Source organism: Tachypleus tridentatus, chromosome 11, assembly GCF_004210375.1.
Source record: "Tachypleus tridentatus isolate NWPU-2018 chromosome 11, ASM421037v1, whole genome shotgun sequence".
NCBI lineage: Eukaryota > Metazoa > Arthropoda > Merostomata > Xiphosura > Limulidae > Tachypleus > Tachypleus tridentatus.
In genome coordinates, this window is record NC_134835.1 from 80280576 (window position 1) to 80294117 (window position 13542).

General features: G+C 28.3%; 1 protein-coding gene across 1 annotated transcript in view; it reads left to right on the forward strand.

Moving 5' to 3' along the window:
- Positions 1-13542, forward strand: part of LOC143232579 (ATP-binding cassette sub-family C member 5-like) — a 62623-nt gene that overhangs the window by 21606 nt on the left and 27475 nt on the right. The window contains 5 exon segments of the mRNA XM_076468181.1: positions 1095-1166; positions 5986-6110; positions 6680-6752; positions 9419-9622; positions 13034-13202. Coding sequence (XP_076324296.1) covers positions 1095-1166; positions 5986-6110; positions 6680-6752; positions 9419-9622; positions 13034-13202 — 643 coding nt within the window.

Here is a 13542-nt window from a genome sequence, read left to right on the forward strand (position 1 = left end):
AAAAAAAAACTACTAAATTAGGGATGGTTAGCACAGATAGCCCTTGTATAGCTGTGTGTAAGATTCAAAAATCAAACATCTTCTGGGATTAATGACATGTTTTATACTTAGATAAGGTTTAAAGGGCATTGTAAAGTAATAAAATTAAAAGAAAATGTTGAAAATAAAGCTTACGTGGAGGAACAGTTCTAATTTTTGCTACAATCTGTGGTCATTCTGGAGAAAAATATTGATTTTATCCTGTATTTGTGTGTATACTGATGCTTTAACTACAGTTAGTGTTAGAAAAAAATTTGTATGGGATGTTCTAGAGATTATGCAAATTAAATATAAATTGTAAGAAAAATATACTTTTATTGTTAAAATTACTTTTAGCCCAGACTGCAATAAAAGTTTTACAAGTTTACAGATGGTTCTTTAGTAGAAACATTGATTTCCTTTTATTTGCAATAAACTTGTGATATGGAGTAAAAGTTTTCCAAATTTTGTGATATATATGGTACATTCAGAATTGTGATAAACATCACTATGTTTAGCTCTTTTGAAATGATGTTTGCCCAGTGGACCTATACCATTTACAGTATTAACATAATTATTTTCAGTATCTTAAATTTTAAAGTTTTGCTTTTTAAAGTTCTTTAAAAGGAGCTTTTAAGATCTGTTATGTACATTTGTTTTTAATGTTATAAATTCCATCATTAACTTGTTTGTTTGTTTTTTTAGAATTTATTTTTAGATATTTGAATCTCATTCATGATAAAGATGTAAATGCTTGATTCATTATGTGAATAAATGAATCATTATAATATTAACACTTGTTTATAATTTATATGTTAGGAAGATGTAGTTTCCTAAATGTAGCTTTCTGAATAAGTGTAATGTTAACAGACAATTAAATTTTATTATGAATGTTAGTTTTTCCTAACACATGGCTAAATTAATATTATGCTAACAAAATTAAAATGAAATGCTTTTCAATAATTTACTGCACTTCTGTAAATGTGGCCTGAAAATTTTAAGTATAGTTTTATAGTAATATATGAAAAACATGATTATCCCATATAAAGTTTCTGCATGTATTCTTAATTTTCTAGGGTTCTTTGGTTGGTGTATGTGGACAAGTGGGTAGTGGGAAGTCTTCTCTGATTGGTGCACTACTTGGACAGGTTGGTTTGATAATTAAGCTCTGATACCTGTTTTTTAATATCTGTTGAAGTGTAATTTTCTCCAATAACACGAGTTATGAGTTTTTAAACTTCAAATGAAAATGTCTGCTAGTAGTATTGAGTTGTAGCCAGTTTGATTTCAAGCATTTACATATTTAAATTTTGTATTAACTCAGTTTTCTTCAAGCCAAATAGTATTGCTTGCTGCTTGTGTACATTTAACTGTCTGAAGTTATATTTTTGTCCATTATTAAACTGTATAACACTTGTACTGGGCTACTGTTTATAAACCTTATGTGTGGTTTGCAAATGGTTCTGATTATAAAATTAAGGACCTTTCAAGACTACATCAACAGAAATTTGACCAAAGTGATTTTTTACAATTTGCAGGATAAAATATATTTTAATGTTTCTTAAAGGAATTCTGCAGAAGAATACCCTCAATTTAAAATGATTGATCTTGTGAAACTTCTGAAAGACAGGATATAAAACTAAATTACATGTACTTCTACAGATGTCTCCAAAAATGTTCTACTCCAAAAGTAAATAAAACCAACATTAAAAATAATAAATTTTTATTTCTTCTAATTTATAGAGCATAATTGTTCTAGTGACTCATGGTATGCTCATATTTTACTCATGTCACAACAGTACAATTGACAATGTTAAGCATTCCTTATGAGCTATCACTTTAATGTCTACTGACTGCCTAACAGATAACATGCTATTGTTTAGTGGTGTAAGTGGTTAAAACAGGCTTTCTGTCCATTTTCAGGGGAAATAACATGCTCAAATAGAAATGTTTATGCCATTTTGATTTAAGGATTTTTAAAGTGAATTGGTTAAAATTCAGTGGCTTCTCAAGACCCCATAAAAATTACTTTTCAAACTCTTTGTGAGCCTTACTATGTTAACATGTAAAACTTTGTAATGTTTCATGTTGACTTTAAATGCTGGTTTTTGACTAGAAAACAAATATTGCAGTTAATGTTTAAAACATTTGGTCAAAGTAATTATTTTAAGGGGAAAGTTAAATGGAATATTTGTTTTGGTTTTTAACTTTTTTATCAAACAGAATATTTCACTATAGAAGCTAAAATTTATTGGGTATTAAAAATGTTTTACGTCCTTTCTATTTGTTAGTTTTGTATAAAGCTATAAATTCTTTGCTAACTAATACAGAGAACATGTTTTTGAAATTATTCATGTCTTTTCAGTCTCTCTTCCTTTCAAAGATATAAAGGATTGTGAAGTCACTTTTGATAGGTTTACTATTGTAACTACTGGTGTAATGGTAGATTTGTAATTATTTTAAATATTTGTGTGAATGAAGGAGCTTGACTGATTTTGAATAGTCTCACAAAAGTTGTCTTTTGGTCAAATTTTTAGAAAAGAAAGTGTGATAAGCATTTTATACAATAGATTGTTTAATATGCAAAGTGTTTCATTTGTAGAAAAAAGTATCACAATTTCTAAAATTTAAGATCTTGAATGTTAATTGAGAATTATTTTAGTTTTTGTGTTGATATTAAGAGTGGAAGTCAGAACAAATGTGAGAATCATGTTTAGAAAAGAGCACACAATATAACAATTAAAAGACACCTTTTAAACTAAATAAATCTTCAACCAGTATTGTTTCCTCATTTTAGATGGAACTTAATTTAGCATTTCTTAATATTTTAAACCATTATTACCAAATCTATAAAAATAAGACTGCTACCTCATAATTCAAAATGTGTTGCTATTGGAGTAGTGTGATTAATGGAATTTGATAATTGATTATTCTTGCATGAAACATGGATAGTTCAATTAACCAAAATTAGTAATACTTGAAAACCTTAATTTTAATTAGTTGATCATTTTTGAGATGTCTCTAAGTAGAACAATCTTTAATTAATCAAAATGAATAAGAATTCATAACTGCAATATTTTAATTACTAGGTAGTTGGAATAATTGATAACAGTAATAATCAGACACTAATTATGATTAGTTGATCATTCTTGTTACATCACTTGATTTTATCATAATTTAAATTAATCACTTACATGACACTTATTGGTTAATTTAATTAACCAAGTTAATTGACAAACTTTAGTTTTACTACTAAACATTTGGTTTTGTTAAGTTTGAATGTAAATTGCAGTAATTAAAATTATACCTGTAAATTACTTTCATAGTAAAAGTGCTAAAATATATAATTATTATTATTATTAACATTTCTGGTTTTTTTTTTACATTTAGTTTGTCTAATAATCAAAGATTATAATTCAGTTTGCTAAAATAGTTGTTTTAAAGTTTTTTGAAGTCTAAATCAGGCCTCAACAAATCCTGGGTGCCAGTTTCCCAACACAACTGAATTATATTGTTGCACCTGGTATTTTCTTCCATTTTATAAGGACTGTGTTAAATATAACTCAAAGCTAGAGCATTTCTGGACTCTTGAAAGTGCAGAATTATTTAAGTCCTAAATCAAACTTTGTTTCTGTGGGAGTTTAATGGCAGATTCAGCACTTTTCAGAAATAAGAATTTGAGTTGTGCAACACACCACTAATTTTGTGCTGTTTTTGTTCTTTCTCTCAATTCAACAATCAATGCATGTGTCAAGTCAGAGGGGACAAAAAGAATGGGTAGTTCACACATTAGTACTAATGGTTGTTTATCATGTGATCATTAGAATACATTTGTTGCTGTAAAAGTAAATGAATACACAGTAGCCTCCACTTCCTGGTACAAACATTAGTAGAGTTAGGTTAGGCACATCTGACTACAGAGTTTTGGGGTTTGCCCCTAGATCTAAAAATATTTATCCAATGTCTGATTTAAGCATTTTAGTGTTCTTGATTATAATTGTAATTTAGAAATTAAGAGAAGGAAAATAAGTTGTAATTTTTATTCTTCCTGTATTTAATAAAAGTAATTCCTAATGAACTTAAACCAATTGTCAAACATTAATTCTTTTTCAACAGGTTGTGGGTCTTATCAAACTTCTTGACTCTCATTCAGAATTTCATTGAGGCATTTTTTGAATTTGTCAAGTTTGAAATCAGTCTGTAAATTATAATTTTAAATATTGTGTATGAGTAAATTTCTTAGTTTAAAGTTATATCAAAAGAACATAGATTTTAGTAACTTGCATGGTATGTTCAATGCACTATTTAAAATTAAATGTTTGTCAGAATACCAAGTTTGTTATTTTGTATAGATTAGGAACTGAAATTACTAACACTGACAAGATAGAGTATAAAATAAACTTTTTTTAATTTGAGATATGCCTTGTGTAATGAATCAAACATGCTGGCCCCAATCAGTTCATTTTATTTTTTTGAAACAATCCCTTTTGTACTTTAACTACAGTATATGACATATGAATAACCAATAAACAGCTTAGAAATGTACCCAGAGTGGTTTTCTTAGCCATTTTAATCTTTGAAAAGGCTACCTCCTTGAAAACTTGGGGGTAGGTTGTGTCTGTACTCTAATCAGTTTCATATTTTTTTAAATCTAAATACACCGTAGTTACTTTAGCTTAATAAACTATAGTGGAATTCTATGGTATCAATATAGTTATCTATGATTTTTTTTGTTATTCAACTGTATAAGTATAAAAACTAAAAAATTTGTAAAATTTTAAAAGGCTTACTAACCTGTCTATTAACAATCAAGTACAAAGGTTTTAGGGAGAAGAGAATTGTTTGTTTTTAATTCTTGATTTATTCTATATTTTAAGAAAATTTAGTTTAACAATTTATTTTTAAGTAGTAATTATCTATCCATATGATGTGTAATAATTGAATGAGACTGTAAATTACAAAATACTAGTCCACTAAAACACAGCCAAGACAGGGAAGACTAAAGGTCAGTTTTGTATTACTGGATATGTTGCATGAGTGCATTTGCACCTCATCAATACAATTAGTGTATTGTTAGAAAGGTATGACTTTAAGGTCAATATAATAATGTGTAAATATATAGGGTTGTCAGACTTAAGCCGCTTAGACTGAACATTTGTTTTTCTTATATAGTCATTCTAGCATGAAAAAAGCATATTTATTTCCTGATGTTTTATAATTGTTAAGAGTTAGTAAAGTGAATACAACTCCACATACTTAGAGTATAGAAAATAAAATAGTCTTACTGAAAACAAATGTTTGAAATGTATTTAGGTTTTAGAGATTATACAAATGAGATTTTTGGAATGAAGTTCTTTAATCATAATATAAAATCACTTTACAATTAAACTAGTAACAGAATACTTATTTTCACAAACAAATCTTTAATAAAAAGACTTCATTCAAAAATCTTTAAGATACTTGTAACCTTTACTAAAGTGCATCAAATTTTATGAAGATGCACGTGCTGTATCAAGTTACAGTGCAAATACTTAACATATGCATATTTAGAGGCATACATTTCATACATGAAAATAAGATGTTTACTAACAAATATTTCCTTTTCAATTTTTCATATTTTCTTTCATAAATTGCAGCAGTGTTCTAATTATTTTGGATACATTGCATTTTATCACAATTCATGCTAAGCAGCATTTATAATATAAATATGGTATTGAACAAATCTTTCTCATTTTTATCAAGATATAAAGGTGAGAACTTCTCAACAGTTACTTCAATGTTTGTATTGTCTGTGATGTTGGTGCTTGATATTATGAAATACATTTATTATTTGTGAGTTGAAGTTATCTCTGGGTGTCATAGTTATTCTGAATCATTTTTAAGAGATTGTGCATTTAACAATTAGAAACAAATGTGTATTTAATTTCAAATAAATGTGTAAAAAAAATATTAATACCTATTTTCTAGATGCACTTACGCCATGGTCAAGTGTCAGTAAGAGGGTTACTTGCTTATGTACCTCAACACCCTTGGATTTTAAACAGTTCTATCCGAGAAAACATATTATTTGGCTTGCCCTTTCTATCAAAACGGTAATTTTGCAAAAAAAGTTGTAATTTGTTGTGTGTGGTGATTTAAAAATGATTGTATAATTGTTAAGTAAAAGAATATGGATTCATAATTAAAATAGTTCATTTTGAGTGTTTATTGACATGTATCTCTTGAAACTTTAACTTTTTTTTTTTTTATAAGTAATTATTTGTTATAAATTTGAACAGTGTGACTGAATGAATTGTTTATTGGTTAATAGTATGACTAGAATTCACTTAAGCTATGTAATACTGTTTTTAAATTCTATGTTGATGGGTTCACATGAGGCTTCAGCAGTATTAGTTTTTGTTTGAGGATGTATTGTAAATAAGTAATATAAAACGGTGCACATTGAATTTCATATGCTGTGTATAGTATTTGTTGATAAATGGTGTTTAGCCTATTAAATACAATTCAATATCATATGTTGATGACTATGTTGCTCATAATGATGCAACCAAAGATTGTGTTAAATATGCTGTTAATCTATTGTAAAACAATCTACTCCTGTAGGTTTACAGAATCTATCATGCTTTGTTAGAACTTGTCTTATTGAAGTTCTTGTTTACAGGTACTATGAGGCTGTATATTGCTGTAGTCTGACTGAAGATATTGCAGCACTTCCTGGTGGGGACGAAACAGAGGTTTGTGTTAGTGCCACTGTAGTAGTAAGAAATTATTATGCAGAATATATTAGTGAGAAGGTTGTAAGAGAATCGACATGATTTAGGTGTTAGTTGAAGACAAGGAGATACAAGTTTCTTGACAGGATTATGGAAATTCATTCTTAGGAAAGTTGGTTTTGTTGGCTTTTTGAAGATAAATTTAGAACTAGTTATTATAAATTTTGACAATTGTAATTCACTAGCATGTTTTAACCAGGTATGGAAGTGTAATTAATATGCAAATTATATTAAGTTAGTTAATTATACTATTTGTGTACTTTTGTTAAGATCCTAACTTTATAGTCAAAGTAATTAGTTTTTTCATTTTAGTCCATTGGCTTTATTCAAAATTAAGTGCGAGGAAGGAAATAATTTTTGTCTGTAAAAATCTTAATGAATACAAATTTGATACTGATTTTATAAATATTTTGTAGCTATATTTGAGTTTCAGAATTTTTCATTTAACTTTGACCTCATTCTTTGTTTGAATTTTTTCTATTTACTTTAAGGTGGGGAAAAGCTAGTAATTATTTTTGTTGTAAATTTTGAGAAAGTCACTATTATTGCTATTTACATATTTTGTATAATGTCTACTTATTGGAGATTGATCAAGAACAGTGACCCTGTGTTATGTGATTCTGAGTATACTTATTTTATCAATAATGGCTAAGTTATTGCACAATATTTATGTAGACTTGTTTATATTATAACAGTTTCCTGCTGTGCAAATGAAATTCAGAATGTTCCATGCATTTTTTTTTGTTCCTGCCTCATGAAATTAAAAAAATCAACTCTCATTTGGATAAGAATATTCTAGAAAATTATGCTTAAAAATGTTTTCATTTCATTGCTCTGCTTTATTTTTATATTTTGTTTGGTCAGAAGTAAATTTACTTGACTAAAATCTTTGGTTTGATTCCCTACAGTATTTTGAGTACATACAGCTCATTGTGTTGCTTTGGACTTAAACAGCTTTAATCTCTTTGAGCTTTTTTTTTTCCCCCTTTTAAGATAAGCCATAATTGAGAGATGATCATTAATATGATCTTTATTGTTATCTTGATAAAGTTTTGATTTTATCATTCTATTAATTAATTGAAAAAGTTTATTTCCTTTAGTTGTATCTTTTGATATGATGCAATTATACCAAAAGTAGTTTGTATAAGTTATTTGTATTTTCTTTATCTGTATAGTCTTTATTTTTCATTAAAAGTAACTAAAATGTAACAACTGAAAACTTGAGGTTAGATAAAAAAAAACAAAAAAAAACAAACCATGAGGTATGCTTGTGAATGGTTTGTGTTACATCATTCAATAGTGTAACTTGAGTATGCATTTGCCATTTGATTTACAGCTAGTATTATAGTGCTATTAATGTGACAGTTCAAAGAGTAATAAAAAAACAAAACTTGCAGACATTAAGCTGTCTAAGATAATTTTAATTTTCTGTTATAACATGTAGACATGTAAGAAAAAAATGTATATTTAATATTTAATTCATACTTTAGTGGTTTGCTACAAGATTTGTCAAATTGACCAAACTTGTATAGAGTTTGATTAAAGAAAATAAAAAAAATCTGAAGTTTTAAAGAAAAGTTGTATGTTTAGAAGGTTTTAGAGGTTGTATAAGCAGATTTGTAAACTAGAAGGTGAAAAAATTTTTTAACCATAACACAAAAATCACCTTGTTTTACAACTTTTCAGCTTTGGCTCCATATATTCATGGACAAATCTTTAGTAAAGATATTTACTTAACCTGATTTTTCTGTAAAACAAAACAAAAAAACAACACTTGTGTTTACTAAAAGCTTGCCAAATTTCATGAAAATGCACTTACCACAGTAAAAGCTGTAGTATGGATGCTTTTTGGTTGCAGTGTTGGTCATCTTGACTTGTACATGTTGAGTTACTAACCACAGATTTGGCAGGTGTTTTTGGGTTGATAAAATAAGATGGAGTGATGTTACAGGCTGATTTATAGGTAAATATTATAAGCTTAAAGTATTTAGCCAGCATGCAAAATTAACTAACAAAGATAATGACAGACCATCAGTTACTTTTAAGGTAGTAGTTCAAATGACCATTACAATTTTTTAAACTTGATCAGCTCACCATTATCTAATGTATAGCACATATGCTTACTTACCTGACTGTTTTCATAACATCACAAAACTGCCTGAATTCTTTAAGTAGTTCTAGTACATTAGTTTTACACCTGTGAAACTGAAATGAAAAGCACTTCCCTAAAATATCTTCTAGAAGCATTGGTAGTTGGTAATAACATGCAACCTGTAGTGCAAATAATTCTATCCTTTGGTCTCATGGGACTGTCAGAAGTAGTGATATCATCCCCTATGATTAATTCAGCTGTTGTTAAACTTTGGTAGTGAGTGAGTCTCCTGGACAGTAACTTATGGGGAGACAAAAGCAAATTTGAAATTGTACTTTAAGCGTATGTCCCAATTTGAAATTATTAACAGTAAAAATTTTATCTCATATTAGATTGGTGGCTTTTTTGTTTTTGGCATTCAAAAATCTTAAGATAATCTTAGTGTTTTGGTTTTTTGCTGTTAAGTTTAAAGAATGTAGACTCACTTTCTTTTATTATTTCATTTGAATTGTATAAACGTTTTCTACCTGGGTAGGTTGGAGAAAGGGGTGTTACCCTCAGTGGAGGACAGAAGCAAAGGATCAGTCTTGCTCGAGCTCTTTATTCAGATGCAGAATTGTATTTACTGGATGATCCCTTGTCTTGTGTAGATGCTTCAGTTGCTCGACATATCTTTCAGCACTACATAAAAGGAGCTTTGCGAGGAAAGAGTGTGATATTTGTGACTCACCAGTTGCAAGTATGATACTTAATACCATATTTTATATTTGTTTCTAAGATTGTAATGTTTTTTATTTTTTAATATAAAACGTTTATAACCATGTTTCTTTATTCAATAGGATACATTGTTGCAAAATGATCTGTTTTTAGGTAAGATTCTATTTCAAGATGGATTTGGGATCATTGTTTAGAAGAAATGATACCTCTTCATAACTTTAAAATATTATGTCTTGATGTGTCATTCAACAGCTGGCTTAGTAAAGAGTAAACTTAGTTAACAGTAAAGAGAATGATGAAATTTCAGTCATAATAAAACTTAGTTGAATGGATAGCAACTTGTCTGAACAATATCAAAGGATGTTAACTAATTTGATGTACTCGTAGACCTGATGTAAATATTTGAGGTTATGTGGGTGTGTGTAAGAACTGAAAGTCAGAGGGAGATCCAAAAACTTAGTGAAATGAGAGGTAATAATACTGGATAAACTGAATAGTAACATGTACGCATTAAATAATATCTTGTGTAATGCAAAGTAATCATATACAATATAGTAATACATTGTACAACTTTTTATCTTCTGTATTTTCTGTGATAATGTTTAGAACCTGTAATACATTTACCACCTAGTAGCAAATATTCATTTGTGATTCCTGTATTTGCATTGCTTGCAACTTTTTACAAGTATTTCCTTTATTTTTGCATAAATTAATTGCTTACAATCCTGTAAGAAAGATTAATGGTCACTTTTAACTGAATTCACTTTAAATGCATAAATAACAAATGTCAGTGATATAAAGTCCTGAAAATTGTTGCTTACAGTGTAAGCCATTTTTTAAAATGTGAATGTATAAAATGCTAAATGTATACTAAGATGGTCAAAAATGGTTTTATTAACATTCAACTGTAATTTCTGTTTGAATGGTTGTTGTTCAAATATTTTAAATCCATTAACCTGATTTTGAGATTACAAACAGCAAATGTGCTAGTCATCTACATATTATTTAAAACATAAACATAAATTTACAAAAATTTGATAATGCATCAAAATTAATTGAAATAATGTTACTTTCAAGGTATTCAGTATGTGAAAAGCAACATCTAGTATTTTCTTAATTTGATTTTTTCATACATTTTCCTTTGAAAAATGGTTTCCATAACAAATTCAGTTGAAAGCTCTTATAATGTTAATGAACCTGTTTTTCATGTACTTCAATAGCTCCTCTAATATTGTTTTTAAAAGTATTTAATGTTTGCAATGAATTTTGTTTCTGTGAATTTTGATCGTGATCATCTTGGTATACATGGGCAATGATGGCTTATTTTTCTGTTTCTAAATGGCAACAATGATTTTCTTTTCTTACATTTAACAACTATGAAGTTTCACTTGGGTATACTTTATTGCACAAGCAACAGATTGAATATATTCCTTGTTTCAAGAAACTGTTGGTGTTTCTTCTTTTATTTACTTAAGTTTTTCAATAGGTTTGATTTGATTGTTCAATAATGCACCTACTTTATTCGATATTACTTGGTGGTATGGAAAACATGGGTGGGTTTGATTTTGTTTGTTTTCCATATAATTTCTTTGGTTTTGCTGATGAAACTTTTTGATTTTAGAGAACAGTCTGTTGATTATATTTATCAAATCCTTGATACAAGAACATTTTTAAATAGTTAATATCTTGCTTGGCTCCTTTCTGGTTTGAGTAGATATTAAAGATGTGCCAAATTAATATTTTGCAAATACCCATTTTTTTTTCTTGCATGATTTAATCTTTTGTAAGGGAGTAACTTATTCCTGGTTGGATTTTGAGAAACTTGTTTCAGTTGTCATCAGAACTTCTTGTGAAAGGCAATTCTATTGTCACTTTTTGCTGTAAGTGAACTGTATGAAAGTCAGTGGAATTCAGTAAGTTGTGAAATTTCCTTACCCAACAGTCGTCTTTGGGTATAATAGTGAAAGTGTCATGCACATGTGTGTAGAAATATAGCTTTTGTATTGGGTTGAACAATTTGTTTTCAAAGTTATAATCATTAAGATATTTGTTACAGCTAAAGAAAAGTAAAATTGTAACTGAGAATGTATACAAAGGAATCAAGCTATTTGGTTTTTGTGTTGGAATAACATGATTGGCCAAAAATTAATTGGATTCTTTTTATACCATTAGATTTGGAAATTGCACTTTAATATTATGAATGTTTAGTTAGTAACTTTTTTGTTTATTTTTTTCCATTTAAAACACTCGATTTATGTTAACTTTATCTTCAAATATTGTAAATAGACTTTTTAAATGTTTTATAAGCTGGTGTAACTTGAAACTGAGGAACTACATTCTGTGTTTATTATAAGATCTTGAATGGAATTAGTTTTTGTGTACTGTGAACACTTTTTGTGAATTTTCATAAAAATAATTAAAGGAATATCTTGCTATCTTTAGTCATTTTATTATAATAGATGTATAGATGACAAATTTACCATGTTTTATTCATGGAACTGTTTATGAAAGTTTAAAATACTTGTATAATAAATACTAAACCATATGAACTTGGTAAAGAATCTAGCTAGATTTTATAACATTATGCTTATTTTTATGATTTTATTGTGAAAAACAATTAAGTAAATGTATTCCAATTTTGCTAGCTTATCGCTTTAATAAGATTGTAAGCATGTATTCTGTTCTAAATGATGAAACGACTTGCTTTAAACAGTTTTTGAAACATAATGACTTTAATAGCAACATCAGTAAAATATTAACTACGTTGGCTACCTCTGAAGTTTTAAAATGTGACATACCTAGGAACTCACTAAGAGCATTATTGTATTTGAATGTCATTGGAATATATTGTTCAGAAATAAGTGATGTATATATTCACTGATTCTTATTTTTGTATTTCATACATTGCACACCTATTTAGAAATTTGTTACGGTGAAACAAAATCGAAAGGCTTCTGTGTGTGAGGTTGTAAAAACTTCAAAAATTGTATTAGAGCAGGTTTAACTAAATATTAAAAGACTGAATGAGGAAAGTATAATGATTACAACAAATTAATATTACAATGTCAGAAATTATCAGCTTTTAAGTTGTATGGCACACATAAAACATCACTTTGAGACTGAAGATTTTTCTTAATTATGGATTTTCATTAAGATGAGTATTTACAACTGTAGGCTATAACAAGTACTGTTGATATTTATAGTTGTGATATTGTCATAAGCAGATCAGGAGATCTAGGTTACAACTAACATCGAGTAGAGATCGTGTCTTGTTTGTTTAGAACAGTTATTTGTGCTTTCCTTTTAATTACAGTGGCTAATACAAGCATATTTAAATAGTTCTGAATGAAACTTTTATTGGATAACAGTTGACTCTCTTTAAGTAACAGGTTAATATTCAGAAAATAAGTTTGCAGTCCATATCATTGTATAGTATATCCAAGAATGTGATGAAGTAGTCTTAATGCATGGAGGGAAGATCATTGAACAGGGAACAGATGAAGAACTGAAAAGTAAAGGTGGTGAATATGCAGCTCTTATTAAGTCGTATGTAAAAAAGGAGGAGGAAATGGAAGACAGGAAACTGGCAACAGTTGTAAAAGGTAAAACTTGCACATCCTTATTCCTTAACTAGGAAGTATATGATGCTTATCTTTACACTCTTAGTGGTTTGGTTTATAGTTGATGTATTTAACTACAGTTGTTGGTACGTAGGTTGTGTTGTAGTAATCATCACATCTAGAAACAAGAATTTGTTCTTCTATTTCCATAGTGAATTGAATTGCTGGATATTGTCTGTGAGCATGGTTCATGAACTCTGGAATCTTGTCTGTAGTGTTTGTCTATTATGAAATATTCTTTAGTAAGGAAGTGCATTATGCTAATATAATTTGACAAACAATTTATAACCATAATGAAGCAAGTTATTTTTGGGAGGGACAA